The sequence below is a fragment of the Globicephala melas genome, chromosome 4 (genome assembly GCF_963455315.2).
Source record: "Globicephala melas chromosome 4, mGloMel1.2, whole genome shotgun sequence".
NCBI lineage: Eukaryota > Metazoa > Chordata > Mammalia > Artiodactyla > Delphinidae > Globicephala > Globicephala melas.
In genome coordinates, this window is record NC_083317.1 from 138,864,720 (window position 1) to 138,883,678 (window position 18,959).

The 18,959-nt window shown below is 37.3% G+C and overlaps 1 protein-coding gene across 2 annotated transcripts in view; it reads left to right on the forward strand.

Annotated features, from left to right (window-relative positions):
* Nucleotides 1-18,959, forward strand: part of KCNH8 (potassium voltage-gated channel subfamily H member 8) — a 387,984-nt gene that overhangs the window by 299,170 nt on the left and 69,855 nt on the right. For both annotated transcript variants that reach the window (XM_060297633.1, XM_030876350.2), the window contains exons 8-10: nucleotides 1,403-1,600; nucleotides 12,057-12,256; nucleotides 13,129-13,378. In XM_060297633.1, coding sequence (XP_060153616.1) covers nucleotides 1,403-1,600; nucleotides 12,057-12,256; nucleotides 13,129-13,378 — 648 coding nt within the window. The remainder of the gene's footprint in view (nucleotides 1-1,402; nucleotides 1,601-12,056; nucleotides 12,257-13,128; nucleotides 13,379-18,959) is intronic.

Genomic DNA, 18,959 nt, shown 5'->3' on the forward strand with positions numbered 1-18,959 from the left:
CATCAGCATCACGTGGGAACCTATTACAAAGGGAAATTCTCAACCCTTCTCCCCAACCTTCCCATGTGCTGTACCAGAAACTCCAGGGATAGGACCTGGCTGTCTCTAACAAGCTGTCTAGATATTTCAGAGGCAAGCTAATGGTTGAGAAATACTTCTCTAGAGACAAGATAAATGAGACAGAGTACTTGCCACTGAGCATTTCTGTTTGATCTCAAGGAACCCAGTTGTTTCAAATCTGCATTTTAATTACCTAGCACAGTTGCATAATCTGTAACTTTAGTTGATAATGACAGCATTATTACTACTTAAACAATGTAATGACTTTCCATCTCTTCTTGGGCAGCCATTAAATGAAGTGTTAATAAGGAAAGAGTGGTCAATGCCTAACATCCCTTAACAAAAGTCTCATGGACCTTATGGGTTGAGCTGAATTGCCATAGTGTTTCATAACACACACACACACACAGAATTTTTAAATATAAAATTTTAAAGAGAAAATAAAGAGAAAATATTTCCAGTAAAGGATTTTAAAGTGGTCTTTGTGTTGTGTTTTCATTGTATTATTATTAATATTATACTGGCTATTTCCCATCTTTATTAACATAGCTTTATTACAGCTTTATGATAGTATAATTGATATACAATAAAATGCACATATTTGAAGCATTTAATTAGATAAGTTTTGACACATATAAACACCAGTATCGTGAAACAGTTGTAGAGGGGCACCCAATTCCATTATAGGAACCTCATAGTTGTGCAGTTTTCCCCCACCACCCCCAAACAGCAGAATGAGGTTGTAGAGAAGGCTTCCTGAGGAAAACATGAGCTAAGACCTATAAGGCAACTGATATCAGGTCAGGTGAATAAAATAAGGAAAGGTTGTACAGATTAGAAATAAAGCCCATCAAAAAAAAGAAAGAAAGAAAAGAAATAAAGCCCATCTTGCCTATATGAAGTCTAGATTCTTGTGTTGGTTGCTGTTTACTATCATGTAGGGTTGAAAAATACCTACTCAACCCCTTTGTTTCTTAAAATTCCAATTGAGAAATAAGCTTAACAGCTAGTGAAATGTACAACACTGCTACCGAGAGTAGAAATCCCAGGTTCTGTCACTGCAGGTAGTTCTTGCATTAGAGTAACCTGTTCAGCTTTGACCACCAATCCACTCTTGAATGCATATTTCTCTGCTGTGTGTGTTATAAAACAGTTGCATGAAAGTGATGCTTTTGCTTTTAGAGCCATGGAATCTAATTCCTTGACTTGAACTTCCTTTTAACTTTCTTCTTTCTCCTGAGCAACTTCGTGTATCCTTAAATGTTCATTCATCATTACGCCCAGGTGCTAATGCCGAGACTTTATTTTGGGGGCTTAAAGGCTCATTTTTTTTCCATTGCAGGTTGGCTTCCTGAGCTGGGAAAGAGACTGGAATCTCCATACTACGGTAACAATACTTTGGGGGGGCCGTCGATCCGAAGTGCCTATATTGCCGCTCTGTACTTCACACTCAGCAGCCTCACCAGCGTTGGGTTTGGGAATGTCTCTGCTAATACAGATGCAGAAAAGATCTTTTCCATCTGCACCATGCTGATTGGTGGTAAGGAATATTCTTCCTTTAGACCAAGAGAAGGAACAAGTGTCTGCCAAACGGTTGCTGTTATGTTCCCTCTGTCCTAAAACCCAATAGAGGGTAGATTGGTTTACATTGTAAGAGTCTAAAAGCACTAATTAGGAAATCAGTGACCAACAGTTATATATACATGTAGATTAGCAATGAAAGTCTGTGATGTCAAGAATTCCATGTTCTGACAGATGAAGAAGTTGATTATATATATATATATATATATATGTTTTTAACAGAAGTACTGTTGATTTACAATTTTGTGTTAGTTTCAGGTGTACAGCACAGTGATTCAGTTATATATATACTTTTTCAGATTTGTTCCCTTATAGTTTATTACCAAATATTGACTATAGTTCCCAGTGCTATACAGTAGGTCCTTGTTGGTTATCTATCTTATATGTAGTGATGTGTATATGTATCTGATGGTTGATTTTGAAAGGGCAGGCACTTTGCTTCCTAACATGCTATTTACCTTTAGTGTTTGTGAGTTACATGAATCACAGGTATACATTTGAAATGCCATTTTGTAGCTCCAAACAGGTGAGGGTTATCAAATTTTATTAATACTACTCTAGTAAATTAAGGATGTTTGATAGATAGCTTAGTTAAAACAAAAGCAACAAACACCAATACAATAATAATAAATATTTAACCTTTATTAATCGCGGTTATGTTCCATTCTCTGTGCTGAATGCTTCAGTACAATACCTCAAGCAATTCTGAAGGCAAATCTATGGGTTCTGCACCATATTATCCCATTTAACAAAGAGAGAAGTTATTATGCTATTACGTCTGAGCTTCAAACCCAGCGTCTGTACTCTGCTTTGTATCGCTGTGGTTTGGACTCCGCAAATCTCATTCTTCTTTGCCAGCTGACATCAGTCACTTCTCCCAATAGGGGGCGCCAGAGGGAGACTGGAGGCAGGAGGAGGGGGGAAGGAACTTCCGGGTTCTGATGGGTGCAGTGTATGTTGAGTGGCAGGCCACCTCAGACAGCTGCAAGTGGCTCCATCCTTCAGCCTCTTCAGGCACTTTCAGAAGCAGCCTCATTGAGCTTTCTCAGAGATCCCGGCACCTGCTGGAGGTACCCCCGCAACCAAAGTCAGAGCCCCGACTCCTCGTGGCTCCCATTGCTTCTCCTCTGGGCTCCTCGGTGCTGATAACCCCACTTCTCTGTTCATCCAGCTCTGCAACTATCACACGCACGTTACCTCTATCTAGGCTCTCCTTCTGATCATTCAGCACTCCAACACCAGGGAAAACAGTTCTTTATAATAAATTCCCCCAGATGAAATATTTACTTTCATTTCTCTTTTCTGAACCTAACTGACAGGATTGATGCCTTTATTACCCACATTTTTCAGATGACAAATCTAAACCTTGCAGAAATAAAGTAACGTTTTCAATGCCATACAACCAGTAAGTAAAGAGGCAAGTTTGGAACCCAGGTGATTACTTAACTTCTGTCATTAAATGCATAAATGGAAACTTGTGCATTATAAAGCTGTTCTTATGGAGATGTGGGTGTCTACCTGAATTGAGTAAATATTCTTAAGCCAGAGTTCTATGAGTACTTTCTGCCCCACCGTATTCCCTCAAAAGCTTGTTCTGTCATGTTCTCTTTTTTTTTTTAATTTAATTTTTGTTCTATATTAAAGTATAGGTGATTTACAATGTTGTGTTAGTTGCAGATGTACAGCTAACTGATTCAGTTATACATCTACATATATCCATTCTTTTTCAGATTCTTTCCCCATATAGGTTATTACAGAATATTGAGTAGAGCTCCCTGTGCTATACAGTAGGTCCTTGTTGATTATCTATTTTATATATAGTAGTGTGTGTATGTTAATTGAGATTATCATGTTCTCTTAATGACCTTAGTCCCAGATATCACTTTGAGGTTTGAACCTTATTATAGAAGATGGTTTCTACCAACTTCCTTGCACAGATGTGAACTGATTATGTGGGACTTCAAGCAATGAGTCATCCAGCCTACCATGAAACCAGAGCAGCATAAAGGCAATCTTTCTCTCGAGGAGTTTAGGATCACCTTGGAAGAAATACGTGGAAAGAGTTTTAATATATATATTAAATATATATATTATATATATAAGTTTTAATATATATATTTAATACAATACCAGGTAGTAAATGCTAAGTGCCAAATCAGTTAGGAACTTGAGAAGCAGTGAGAAAGGGGGCCAGGGATTGGGAGAATTTCTTGGAAAGGCAGAGTTGCTGAGGTAGCATGCTGGGACTGCAGCACTTGGAAGAGGTTTTTGGCCAATGTAGAGCAGTAACAGCCTAGGGAGCAGAGAACAGGAATTCTCGTTTTCTGAAGAGCTGCAGTGTGCCAATCCCGTGGTGGTGATTTTATACCCAGTATTATGGCTTATATAATTGCTGCTCTCCTTGATGGCCCATCTTCCAGCCTAGCAGAATGACAAGCATTTTGTAAACAGACACAGTCTATATTTATTTAATATTTGCCCATGTTTCTTCTACTCCTGATGGAAATTTTTGGAAATGCTCAAATGCTCAAGGCTTAACCTACTAATTTGACATTGGAAGAATATGTTAGCTAATTGAGCTTATTTCCTGTTGATTCACTAACTATAGTGTAAGTGGTCCGGAATCAGAAATTGTTAAGGATGTTATTATTCCCTGCTATTCATTGTGAGTAGAAGCTAAGCTGGTCACAAAGCCAAAAGATATGGGAAATAATCAGATAATGCCACTTTGTCACTTGGTAAATATTTATTGAGCAAATTATCCTGGTGCAAAACCAGCGCTCATTTGGAAATGGCATGAAAGCATTTAGGTGACTTGAGCAGCACTGAGGAAACCATTGGTTTTGAATGGCAAATGGCATCTGAGTAACTCAGATTTATTAATTAAAGCTTCACAAATCTGTGTCTGTTATTGTGACAATTACCCTAGGCTAAGAGAAATGATGCCTTCATTTTAATATTTCCTAGTTAACAAATTACTGGCATAATTTTGAGAACTAATCATAAGAGCTCACAATATTGAACACTTTGCTCATTTAATTCTCGTAACACTATGAATTAGAGGTTATTAACACCCCAATTTAATATAAGGCAGCAGAAGTTTAGTGAGTTTAAATGCCCAGATTCACTAAGACCTAGAAAACTTTTTGTAAAATATCTATTTCATTATATACTGCAGATTGATTTTATTTTTTAATTTCTATAAATATATACAAATAATTTATTTTTTTAATTTAAAATATGTATTACCATGGAATCAATGCTAAGTTATCTTATTAGGAATCCCCACACAAGGCCGATGAAGTTGCTAATGACAGGGATGCAGCATTTACTACAAAAGCAGGTAGGAGTGGTATTAAATGTTGCAGGTGAGTGTAAGAACCCCAGATAATTATCCAGGGCAGAGGTGCTCACAAGCTGAGTTAGGAGGAGAAGGGGGAAGGGAAAGCTTCCATGTGAGCATCTGTAATTAACGAGTGTGCACATCACTGCTTTATGGGAAGCATATTTAAAACTATCAAAGAGATTAAGCAAAAGTAATGAAAAAAAATCCATACCTAGATAAATCTGTATAAACCTTGAGAACACGCAAAACAAAGAAGGAATCCTAAAATCTTCAAACAACTATTAGAATTAATAAGTGAATTTAGTAAGGCTGATGGATATAAAGTCAATATGTAAAAATCAGTTGTATTTCTATATATTAGTAACAATCAATTAAACAATATAATACTTTTAAAATTATAAAAACATCAAATACACAGGGATAAATGTTTTAAAATGTGCAATACTGGGACTTCCCTGGCAGTCCAGTGGCTAAGACTTTACCTTCCAATGCAGGGGGTGCAGGTTCAATCCCTGGTTGGGGAGCTAAGATCCCACATGCCTTGCAGCCAAAAAACCAAAACATAAAACAGAAGCAATATTGTAACAAATTCAATAAAGACTTAAAAAAAATGGTCCACATCAAAAAAAATATTGTTTATACGTGCAATACTATTATACAGAAAAGTATAAAACATTAGAAAATTTACAAATAGTTTAAAATAATGGAAGGATATACAATGGTGATGGTTTTAAGACTTAGTATTGTAAACATACCAGTTTTATTCAAATTAACCTAAAGAGTCAATGCAGTCTCAATTTTAAAAACCCAGTAGATGTGTGTTTGCCTGTATATATGTGCCTCTTTGAAAATTGGCAAGATGTTTCTAAAAATTAGAGGAACTGCAGAACTAAAATGATTGTAAGCAAGCATAAAGAAGAACAAAATTGGAATATTTATGCTGCAGATATCATGATGTGTAATAAAGTCACAGTAATTAAGAAAGTATGGTGTTGACTCAGGAATAAATAGGCCAATGGAATTGAAGAGCGTGCAAAAACCTGCCCATAAACATATGGTCACTTTATTTATGACACTGGTGATACTGTAACACAAGGGGGAGAAGATGATACTTTTAATAAACGTTGCTGAGTCAAATATATATAAATATACATGTTGAAAAACAACCTTGACCCCTCTTAAAACTAAGTTGAAATAAATTCCAAATGGATTTTGATCTAATTGTGTCAGGGAAAACAATAAAGCTTCTAAAAGCTAACATAAGAAAGTATTTTCATGACCTTGGGTTTGGCAAAGATTTCTTAAGCATGACTCAAAAAGCACTATCCATAAAGGAAAGATTGATAAATTGAACTTCAGAACTTCTGTTTATCAAAAGACATCATTAAGAACGTGAAGCAGCAAGCCACAGGATAGAAGATATTTGCAAACATGTATCTGACCAAAGACTCTTATCTATTATATATAAAGAACTCTATCAAATCACTAAGAGCAGAGAACTAAAAAATGCATTAAAATTTTTAAAAAGCACTTCAAAAATAGATTTTCTTACCTGGATAGACAATAAACATATTTAAAAAATGGTGCTCAACATCGTTCATGTAGGATATGCAAATTAAGATCAAAATTAGATAACATTTGCATTCACCAGAATGGTATACTTAAAAACACTAATAACCCTAAGTGTTTGAGAGGATAAAGAACATCTTGACTTCTCCCATACTGTTGATGTGAGTGTCAGTTGGTACAAGAGTCTTGTCAGTAGTTACCTAGTCTGAACATATCTGTATTCTGTGCCTCAACAATTCCATTTGTGAGTGTATATCCAACAAAACATCATACATATTCACATCAAAGGACATAACGTGGAAACATTACTGCAAAAATTTCAAAGTGGAAATGCTCACTAATAGGAGAATAAATAAGTAAATTATGAAATAATTATTCAATAAAGTACCATAGAGTAATGAGAATGAATGAACTGTTATGTTACCACATGGATAAATCTTACAAACTCAATGCTGAGCAGAGAAGACAGACACAAATAAGTATGCACTGTATGATTTTGTTTAAAGAAGGTTCAAAAGTAGGCAAAACTTATTGATTGCAGTATAACTCATAGCTGCACTTACCTTTGGTGAGGGTGCTGGTTGGTGACTGTGTGGGACACCAGGGAGCCCTGGGTGCTGATAATATCACGTTTATTCATCTGGAGGTGATTCCATGGATCCGTTCACTTTGAGAAATGAACTATACATTTACTATTGGTGTAATCTTCTCAATGTGTGTCTTTGATACTAATTTTAGTTTGTAAAATTATAATAGATGAGCAAAAAATAATAATATAACTATCAGGTGTGGGATGAGAAAGTGGATAGCAGTGAGCTGAGTTCTCACTTTTCATGTCAAGTTGCTTTTTAGGTTTTGTCTTAATATGATAAGTCAAGCAGTAGAAGTGAAATCTCATGATCTAAAATATTGGTGATAATCAGAAGAAGACCTAAAAGAAACAATTTTGAAAGTTTGCCTTTGGGGAGTGGGATGGGGATGATGGGAAGGGCTTGGGACTGAACTGTTCCTAAATTTTCTAAGCTACTTGCTTATGATTATAAAACTTTTTAAAGAAATTATCAAACCGCCAGAGGTTCATTTGGGTTCCATAAATATTTATGGCACACTAAAATTATGCCAGGCGCTGTGCTAGGTGCTAGGGAAACAAAGATGACTAAGATATGATGCTTTCCTTCGAGGAGTTCACAGTTGAGTAATGGAAATAGGTACTCAGGCAGATGATGTTCTTTCTTTTTCCATTTTAACTTTTCCTATTATAGTGCGCATTTCGAAAGAACTGGAAAATCTACATAAAAATAAAATTACATATAATCCCATCACCAAAGGATATTCTTTTCAGTCTTTTCATACATTTATTTCCCTATTTTCTAAGAGATTTATATCAACTACACATATCATTTTTGTCACCAAACAAAATATATTGAGAACATTTTCCCATGTCTTTTAAAATTCCTCTCTCATATTTATTAATGGCTGCCTGATGAGTGAGCCCCCAGTGTTGGGACCATCAGCTCAGCCTCAGAGGTTAGATATAGCTTTCTAGTGAAGAGGACTCATCACTCAGGACATGTCCAGTTTAAATGAGGCATTGTTACCACGGAAGAGGTAGAGTGAAACTCTTAACAGCCAAGGCTTTCCTTGGGTCCTCTTATCCTATATATATACTACCCTGACGTGATGTTATTCGACCCACAAATTCGCTGTTTTTAAGGTGTCTTTACACTGCCATTTCAATTCATCATTTAGAAAATTGTTCTCACTCTCTATTCTCCCTGCCATCTGCCACTCACAACCCAGTGTACTTATAGCAAGGACTGGAAAATTCCAAGGCAATAAGTAGGTGAGAGAGAGGAGTAGGGCAGCTAAGATTACCCGAAGCCTGAGCTCTGGTCTCCTTTTATAGCAGAAGAGCACAGTCCCTCTGTAGACGCTGAAGGCGCTGCAAAGTAGTTGACTAAAGAAACCAGAAATGATGATCTTAGGACAGCAAGGTTGCCCAAAATCCAAAGAAAGAGGTGGTGGGGAGGGAGAGAGAGAGAGAGAGGAGGGGAAGGAAGGAGGAGGGAAAAAAGGGGGGAGAGGAAAGGACAGATAAAGAAAAAAGGGAAAGAGAAAGCCAGGCAACCTATAAGAATGCATTTTCATTTGAGGTCTGTTTACTTTTCATGTCAGATCCTGAGTGTTGAGCCTCCTCTGAAAACCTGATATTAACATGATCTTTTACAAAATGCGTTCTATACAAAACTCTTCCGCAAAGAAAAAGAACCTCCCACAGACTCAGCAGTAGGCCTAGCGTGCTACTTTAAGAATTATATACATCAAATTTGCTAGGAATAAAAAGGAAAAGTGAAGGATAATTTCCAGACTGACCTGGATATAGAAGTTCTTCAGTCAAAGTTTCATAGTAGATGGAATGATTTGGCCTGACAGTCACAAACACTCTTCGCCAGTGTGAAAATAATAACCGGTGACAGAGAGGCAATAATAACTTTGGAAAACTGAAAAACTACGAGAGCTAGGGTTGTATTTTTTGAACTACTTAAATTAGAAGTATTCTCCTATGCTGAAATGAGACTTTGAAATTATGATGACTCAGACATAGACTAGGGCTTTGCAACAACACTTATGAATGCTACAATGAATCCAGTAATTCATTTTATTGATAATGTACAATTGGAATGCTGAATGATCTGAACATATTACTTCTCTTACCTTAAGCGCTTTACACACATTATAATTAAGCAATGTTAACATCATACACTTAATTAAGGAAAGCAGTGTTAAAATAAATGAAATAAAATTGTTCTCAGTACTCAGTTTAAACGCCATAAATGATTATTACTACATACTTTCTACAGATGGTGGGGCTTCCAAACACTGAGCCCATAAGTATATTAACAGCCTGAAATCAGTGTTTAATTCCTTGGACTTGGAGCAGAATCAGTTCTTTTCTTTGCTGAGTGTTTATTGTAAATAGAGGTCTCCCCTTCCAAATAAAATATTTAAGCGGCAGAACAGTTGTGCTTCTAAAACCATACAGAAGAATGAGCCTCTACTTAGAACCTGCCAATAAGCGTTCAACGTTTAGTTGTTAAGCAATATGCGTTTTTCTTGGTATATTTTTAACACTTTGGAAGACATTTCATTTTTGAACATTTAGGAAGAATCTGCACCTATGTGTGCTTGCATGTAGCAGGCATTTCTTGAATATTTCTTGAATTTCCTCCATCAAGAAGTTATTTCCACAAAGAACCACTCAATTATTTGACAGGTTGCTGGAAAACCTTAAATCTGGGTTCCTCCCGCGTATTTTACACCACTGAGCATCCTGGAAATTCACAGCACTTTTCACTTTCATGGGAAAAATTAACATAAATTGAGCACCCACACGCAATTAAAAGCACTTTAAAAAAGATATTTTAACTCTTTAAATCCTGAAATAACTCTATGAGTAAGGTACTGTTATGCCCATATACATATAAGGGAACCACGCAAGGGAATTACATATCTCGCCTGGTTTACAAAATTAGAAGTGGTAAAGCCAGAATTCAATCTAATGGTGTCTGATTCCGAAGTCCATATTTCCTCTGCAACATTATATTGCCTCCTGTATATAGACCCTAAGTTTAACCCTATTCTAGTAACTTCTCCAAAATATTGAGGCCTTCTTTATTATGGGGTGACTTCATTGGCATGGTGACCGTATTTTCCATAGAGAAATGATGATGTATAACCTGATAAAGAATTTTAACTCCAGTGTTAGATTAGGCTGAAATTAGTATAACAAAAGTTGATATTTCTGGTAAATGTAACCAAAAGAAAGAATTCGGGCTGGGGCTATCTTGGAATATTCAGGAGGATGGATGTAACAATAGGTTGACACATTTGCACTAATTATCAATTCTGGTGCTAAGAAACTTTTAACATAGTCCTTGGACGTTGAGATTTGGGCACAGGGACGTTTATGACAGGTCTTAAGAGACAAACTAGAAATGTTTAGTTTTTTTTTTTTTTTAACTAAAAACTACTGAAACCAGTGAACTACTGAAACCCAACCCCTGAGCTTCTTACCTTCTTGCCAGTCCCATGGGGATCAGGGCTGAAATCTGAATATCATAGAGAGTTGATCTGTCCATAAGTGTGGGCACACTTGGGCCTTTCTCTTTCCCAGTTTCACAAACCCAGGTGGGTCCAAGGCCTTCTCGGGCTACTTGCTGGTGTCTGCTAGGCCATTCCCGTTGTTTGACCAACAACTACTGTTTAGTGCGAAATCCTCACATCTTTTCTGACTTTGAGATACTTGACCACTCCCCACAGCAGGTGACTCCTTGGGAGGTGAAGTCCATCTGCTCGCTCACTCTGTGTTTTTCCAGGAGAAAATCCATCCCTAATCCCCATCCGCTCTGGAATTCTGGTGAACAAAGCCTGCTCTCTCATTACACTCTGGTGGTGCTTTTGGGAGCGGAAGACTGACCAAGAAATCTCATTGAAACAGGAGTCACATGTTCATGTACCACCCGGCCCTTCTCAGAAGGGTGGCAAGGACTCTGAGCAGAATATCTGAATTCTTTGTTTCTTGAATGGTCTCAGAATTCCTAATATCTGTGTCCCTTAAAATTAAAGTGACTAGGGAGCTGGGGTGGTGTTATCTTGGCTTCAGATTGCCCAGGAAATCCTCAATTACATTTCTAACACCTTTTTCAGTACTTTTATTAATAGAAATGTGTCATATTTAATATTCTAAAACTAATTTTAAATGATGGCTTTGGGGAAGAGACTAATATTCTCATAAAGGCTAACCAGATTTTTATTATAGACTTACTTTTGAAATATATTTGTTATTATAATAAAAATAACTATTAAACCCTAACTTGATAGCTTATTCTATGAAATTATTAAAACCATTTCATCATACCCACACAGTTATACCCAATGATTAAAATAATACAGATGTGAATAGAGTACAAAAATCAAAGTTTGTCATAGCCAGGATGGCGGCTAACAGATTAAGTGTGGGTCAAAGTGGTCTATTGTTCTTATGACTGAGTTTTTTGGTTTTTTGGCACGCGGGCCTCTCGCTGTTGTGGCCTCTCCCGTTGCGGAGTACAGGCTCCGGACGCGCAGGCTCAGCGGTCATGGCTCACGGGACCGGCCGCTCCGCAGCATGTGGGAGCTTCCTGGACCGGGGCACGAACCCGTGTCCCCTGCATCAGCAGGCAGACTCTCAACCACTCCGCCACCAGGGAAGCCCATTTACTGAGTATTTTTAAAAGGTATTTTTACTCTGATCAAGTCACATGGAATCGAAATGACTACATCAGGATGCACCCTGTGGCACTGCGGCTGCAGCAAAAAGCCTGTTTCAAAATAGCTGTGTCAACATGGCCAGCTACGTGTACTCTGCTGATTCAGGATATATAGACTGTACATTTATACATAAGGAGGAAGCCCCTCCGTCCTATTTTTCTCCCATTATATGCCATGTTGTTTTCTCTAGCCTTGATGCATGCCCTGGTGTTTGGAAACGTGACGGCGATCATACAGAGGATGTATTCCAGGTGGTCCCTCTATCACACTAGAACCAAGGATCTGAAGGACTTCATACGTGTCCATCACCTGCCCCAGCAGCTCAAGCAGAGGATGCTTGAATATTTCCAAACAACCTGGTCAGTCAACAATGGAATAGATTCCAATGAGGTAATGTGCATTTCTCATGTTGACGTTTTCAGGCAGAAAGCACGTATTCTGAGGTAAAAGCAAAGTGCTCTAATGCAGGTCTCAAAAGGGAAATACACACCTACCACCTTCTTTATCTCTTTATTTTTAATCTCTCATGACCTCAATACATCTTCTTTCATCTGCTCTGGCTTATGTTTTTACAATGTCACTTTGGATTGGCCTGTGTTTTACAGTAACTTGCTACTTTGGTCAATCAGGCAGACTTATTTTCATTCTCATTGACCCTCTTTGAAGGAACCAATTCTTATGACAGTTGAATGATGGAATCATGGAATATTAGATTAATCAAGTTAATGTTTACCTTTAAAAGCAACAAAGTAAAAAAAAAAAAAGGCTTTTCATCAAACATGTTATCTTTGGACATCCAGAAACACCGCAGACCACCACTGTAGAAAAGGTATCCTACAAATCAAGCAACCATTCCACCAACCCCCCAACGAAACTAGTCATCAATATTTTTAAGTAATTATTTGTTTTTTCCTCTCTTCAGATGGTCATGACAGCAGAGGAAACACTAAAAGATCCAAATTCCATATCTTCTGTCCTGAGTAGGCATCTTTGTGAAAAGCAAGTCACAAGGAACTATATGTTCCATTCTAGAGTCTTTTATTAATTTATTCTATTTCTCTAGACTTATTAACAGCTGATTATTTAGGAGCACACAACCAGGGTCACAGTAATGGAAAAATCTCTCCAGGATTATTCATATGTATATTTCCTCTTCTGTACTGTGGCTGGTCAAACAGTGGGAAAAACTTCCTGTGGTCTTATAGTCAATGATTATGCAAGACTGACCCCAACTTGCTTCCCTCTTTCATCTTCTCTGACAGCTTTTGAAAGACTTTCCAGATGAGCTTCGTTCTGACATCACCATGCACCTGAACAAGGAAATCTTACAGTTGTCCCTTTTTGAGTGTGCCAGCCGGGGCTGCCTCAGGTCTCTGTCCCTACACATCAAAACCTCCTTCTGTGCTCCAGGGGAGTATCTGCTGCGTCAGGGAGATGCTTTGCAGGCTATCTACTTTGTATGCTCGGGCTCCATGGAAGTTCTTAAAGACAGCATGGTGCTGGCGATTCTTGGTATGTCTGAGTTGAAAAGCTTCATGAAATTTTACTCTGGAGCATAAATTAAGGAGATGAAATGGGGGGAAAAACTGTGATTGAGAGAAGGAAAATCAGGGATGAATGTGTGGATTCAGATATGGTTTTAATTTGCCAAATTATTAGTTTTTATTATTAATTAATTGTTATGCCATATATTGAGTTTACACTGTGCTAAGTGTTATATCCAACACATGTTTTGATTCTTGTTAAAAATCCAGTGGTATAAATATTATCCCTACTTTACAAGTGAATATATAGTATCTTAGTTAACTTAATTTGTCCCAAATAACATAGCAAGAGAATGAACACAGTTCTTTCTGATTCCTAAAGCCAGATTATAAATTATGATATAGTCTGCCTCTTGGTGAGACAGCTGGTCAGTTTTCAGAGGGCATTTCTGCCTTTTTGTGGAGAATCAATTCAGAGAAGAACATTGAAAATTGTTTTATCTGTGCTAGAAATTGAACAAAAAATGATTTCGTTTTGAGAATAAGCTCTCGTAGCAATCATAGCAATCATTAACTCAATTCTGTCAAGGTGATGATAGGCTCTTTTCACTCCCTCAAAAATTCATAGGACAATTTGTGAATATTTTGTACCACAAAGTTGACTCCAACTATTAAGACATAATTGGTGTTCATTGAAATGTAAATGTCAGCTGAGAAAAGGTGACATGCAGGGTTAATGTAGAAAAATTGCTATCTGCAATTTTATATGTATCTCTTTTAAAAATCACTTTCATTTGTTTCTTTATCTGTTTGTTCATTTATTTATTCAACTATTATTTCTTGAGGGCCTACGAATAAATTAGGTACTGGTCTAAACGATATATTTTGAACACCAGTGTAGAATGATAATGTTTAGAATTTGTGTTAATTAAAAGTGACTAATGCAGCACTTTTCATTTATTTTTAATTTTCATATTTAAGAACCTAATATCTGTGGACAACCCAACCCTTTACAAAGTATTTTCACATGTGGGACCTTAGTTACATTTTCCTAACACAAAGAGACAGATAAGAGAGGTATTTTCTCATTTTTCCGAAGTCAAAGCTAACGTAGGTCTTCAGACTCTGCATCCAGTGTCCTTTCCACCTCTGAACAATGCCTTTTATTCTATATGATCATTGTTAAGTCTGCAGTCTCTGGATTTTAGCTAGTAAGATTCAAGATAGGTTACATTTGGGAAGAGAGAAGAGAACTAATATTGATTGATTCCCTAATGTGAGCTGGGTGTTGTATGTCCATTATCCAGTTCAAATCTTGCAACCCTATTAGGTTGCTATGATTATCCCCAGTTAGAGGTGCAGAGATGGGGGCAGCGAGGGGTAAAATACCAAATGGAAGAATGCTTTCCATTGCTTCCAATTGACTTCAGTTTACCACATCCCAGAGGAACGGTAGGGCTTGGCTTCCAAAGTTTGGGCTCAGTTCTTGATTCACCCCCTGATGTTTTTCTCCTTAATAGAAAGGCATGGAAGAGCAACGAAAAGAGTGTATTTATCCTCAGTGTGGCCAGCTCATTATCAGTGGGAGAGTGAGACTCTGTACGTGTGTGTTTTTCAAGAGGAGAATTTAACACTCTTCCTGCCCACTTCTCAACTCTACGAAGTTAAAGATCAGTCATTCTATCATTTTTTATTCAAAATTAAAAGTGACAATCATTTCTAAATTTGCTTCAAAAAACTTTCTTTACCTGTGGGCTTCCTTAGTACCACTATCAGTTTTATAGCCTGTCCATTGGCACAGTCTGCTTTTAAAAGGGCATTTAGTGCCATTTACAGCGACATGGATGGACCTAGAGATTGTCATACTGATTGAAGTAAGTCAGACAAAGACAAATATATGATATCGCTTATATGCGGAAACTCAAAAAATGGTACAAATGAACTTATTTACAAAACAGAAATAGAGTCACAGATGTAGAAAGTAAATTTATGGTTACCAAGGGGGAAAGGTGGTGGAGGGATAAATTGGGAGATTGGGATTGACATATACACACTACTATATATAAAATAGATAACTAATAACCTACTGTATAGCACGGGGAACTGTACTCAATACTCTGTGATGACCTATATGGGAATAGAATCTAAAAAGTGGATATATGTATATGTATAACTGATTCACTCTTCCATACAGCAGAAACTAACACAACATTGTAAATTAACTATACTCCCATAAAATTTAATTTAAAATAAAATAAATTAAATTAAAGGGTATTTAGTTATTTTTCTAGCAGCTTATGGTTTGATATACATGTAAGCAAATTAATGCACTATTTTTACATGTATATAATGTGGGTTTTTCCATAATGGTGGTGAATTTTTAAATTTGGTAACTAGCAACAGTTCTAGGAATGGAATACGAAGGCATCATCCCTGATACTATGTCACGATAGGTACAAATTTGGTGGCTTGTATGTAAATACTATTGTTTGTAATACACAATTCCATCGGATTTTCTTATTTTATTTTATTTATTTATTTTGCGTTATGCGGGCCTCTCACTGTTGTGCCCTCTCCCGTTGCGGAGCACAGACTCCGGACGCGCAGGCTCAGCGGCCATGGCTCACGGGCCCAGCCGCTCCGCGGCATGTGGGATCTTCCCGGACTGGGGCACGAACCCGTGTCCCCTGCAGGCCGACTCTCAACCACTGTGCCACCAGGGAAGCCCCCGGATTTCTTATGTTAAAAAAATTCTACTAACAACTAAAAGACTTAGTTCATTGCCTTGTGCTTCTGGCCCGCATTTCCTACATAAATTGAGCTTCCCGTAATTAACGTTTTCCCATCTTTGCTGCTACCATATATCTCTCAAAAATGCACATGACCATTCGAAACACGCCTATGTTATATTGGGACTAAACCCAAAGATAATACATTAGTAATATTTTCTCTCTGTGGTTAGCATCATTTCAACCGAGACTGACTATTTTACTTCCCCTACGGTAATATTATCTTATGGGCCAATTTAAATCAATACTGACTTTGATAAACTTAAGCACATGGCTTAAAATATAGATATTTAGTACATGTTCACTCTGCCAACAAAATAATTAATACATAATGTCATAGGGGAAAAGTATCACCAAACAGCTGTCAAGCCATAATTTATTCAAACAATCCCGTCGTCCTATCAATTCTTGAAGGCGTTCTTAATCTGATGCTTTTCGGGGAGGCAGTTGACACAGAGGCAGGGATTTTTCCAGGGATAGAATTTGTCTGCCTTATACACATTCATTTCATGTCCTGGTAATTGAACACTTTCTTCATTGTGATTTAAAAGAAGATGACAAAGCACAGATAAATGCACTCTTCACAGATGGCATTAGTCTGCCTAATTATAATTAAACATAAGTTATAGCTCTAACCAGGATGGTTTGCACATGCATCCCATCAACGTTTTTTTGCCCAATGGAAGAATAATGATTAGCAAATATCAGTAATGGAATTCTGAATAATAGAGACTCTAAGGGATCATAAATGTCTTCTTTTCTTTTAGAAATAAAGATACTGAAACCCAGTGTAATTAAGAAACTTAGATATAGGCTCTAAATCTAGGTAGGGAGTAATCCACAAAATCGTAAAATGAGTGAAGGTGATGATCAGGGCTCCATCTGAGGTCTGGCACACATGTCAGTGGTCCATAATTATCCATTGAATAAATAAATAAACTAGAATTCTTTCTAAGATGCCAAGTTTAGCAAGATGCTGGGGTGATTGTGGCCAAAATCACCAGGTATGAAAGTATGACGACCCTAACGTTTTTCCAAACACCAGTTGCTTCACAGAATATGTGAATTCTCACCGCGGCAACATGGTGCCTCGTGGTAAATTCTCCTCAGATATACAAAATTTGAAAATCTGCTGTATTCAGTCCATCCTGGCTATATTTACGTCTTGCATCAGTATCCAACTTTGAGTTTTTGAGCGGCAATTTAGATTTCTAAGAAAACATGCAAGAAAAACAATTTCCAAGTTTAGCAGGATTGGTGACAACAGTAAATCAAACTTGAGTTCTTCAACACTATGTGGCTGTTTCTTGTCTTAGTGTCTATAAATATAGATTTGTTTCTTCTGCCAAATGGGCTCAATTTCAAGGTTTTAATTCAAAGGTAACACCTAGAATAATTTAAAATGTTTTGATCTGGCACAAATATTTATGAATATCTCAGGTATTCATGGTTGATGTGGCACATCTCCTTTTACTGTCAAATTCAATAAAACAGACTTTTATGGAAGCCTGTTGCATGCCAGAGACTTTGCTTCCAGAAATTCTGGGCACAGTAAAAAAATAAAAGTTTCAAAGTTAAAAAATTAATTGAATGAAGAATGGACAGGACAATTTGTTCTATAACATTCCAAAGATATTATTTGCTTGGTGGTTTTTGGTTGGTCAATTAGTGGTTGTTGGTTCCCTGTGAAATGAAACAAAGCAGCCATAAAAATATATAAATAAATAAAAGTTATTTTATTTAGTTATAGGCATGATGATATTTGAGGACAAAGCAAAGACGAAGTAGAAACTCCTAAGTTGGAGCCTTGAATCCAATGCCAGCATCCTTTGTGAACTTGGTCATATTACCTCAGCTTTTAACCTAAGTCTGTCTGAGAATTGAATGGATTTTCTTGCAGATTTCTCACATGGGCGCTGAGTAAATGAATGGCTCTGTCTAAAATAAAACTGAAGCTGCAATCAGCTCTTTGTTAGTAATTACAATTATGCTCACCCTCCTGCCAGGTTAAACTGATTTGAATCAATTTTAAGATTTTAAAGATTCAAATAACTTGTCCAATATTATCTAATCAGCAAACGCAAGGAAGTAAGCTAGTTCCCAGACAGGTGAAGTGTAGCCTAAGACTGATCGGCAGAGGTGTTAAGAAAGATCAGCGGTGCTGGCTGTGGGGTGGGACACAGAAAATGTGAATAAAGTAGTGTTAGATCATCTCTCCCCACAGTGGAAGAGCTCATAGTTTTTATTTATTCACTTTCTTTGTTGCTGGAGAAAATGGGATTTTTACACTGTCACAGAGCATTAAAACTATGACTTGTATTTTACATTTCTATGTAGTAGATTTCATGGTCTGTAATGCCCAGTAGTTGCCTCTGCCTCTCAACTCTCCTCCTCCATGCCCCGCCTCCTGTCTTGTAGACATGTTCAGAGATAAATAAAACAACCCAAGTATATTAGATGGTGATACTTATATTCTTGTCCAAAGTGCTAGAATCAAAATGATTAATATACCTCTTGATGGTCTAAACCTCAGAATCCTGGAGCATTTTTACAGTCAGAAAAACTGAGCCATTATTATTTCCCTTGAATGGTTAAAGCAACGGTGACGAAAAATGTCAACTGCTTTGTCTAAAGTCATTTACCAGATCCTGTGAGGGACCTGTCTGGAGCCCATGTATGACCTACAATTCCTAATTCTCGGGCTCCTAGGCTTTATTCTCTAGACCAGTTTTCTCAACGGGGGACAATTTCGATTGCCAAGGCACATTAGGCAATGCCTGCAGATATTTTGGGTGTCATCTCTGGGGGTGGATGATGTGA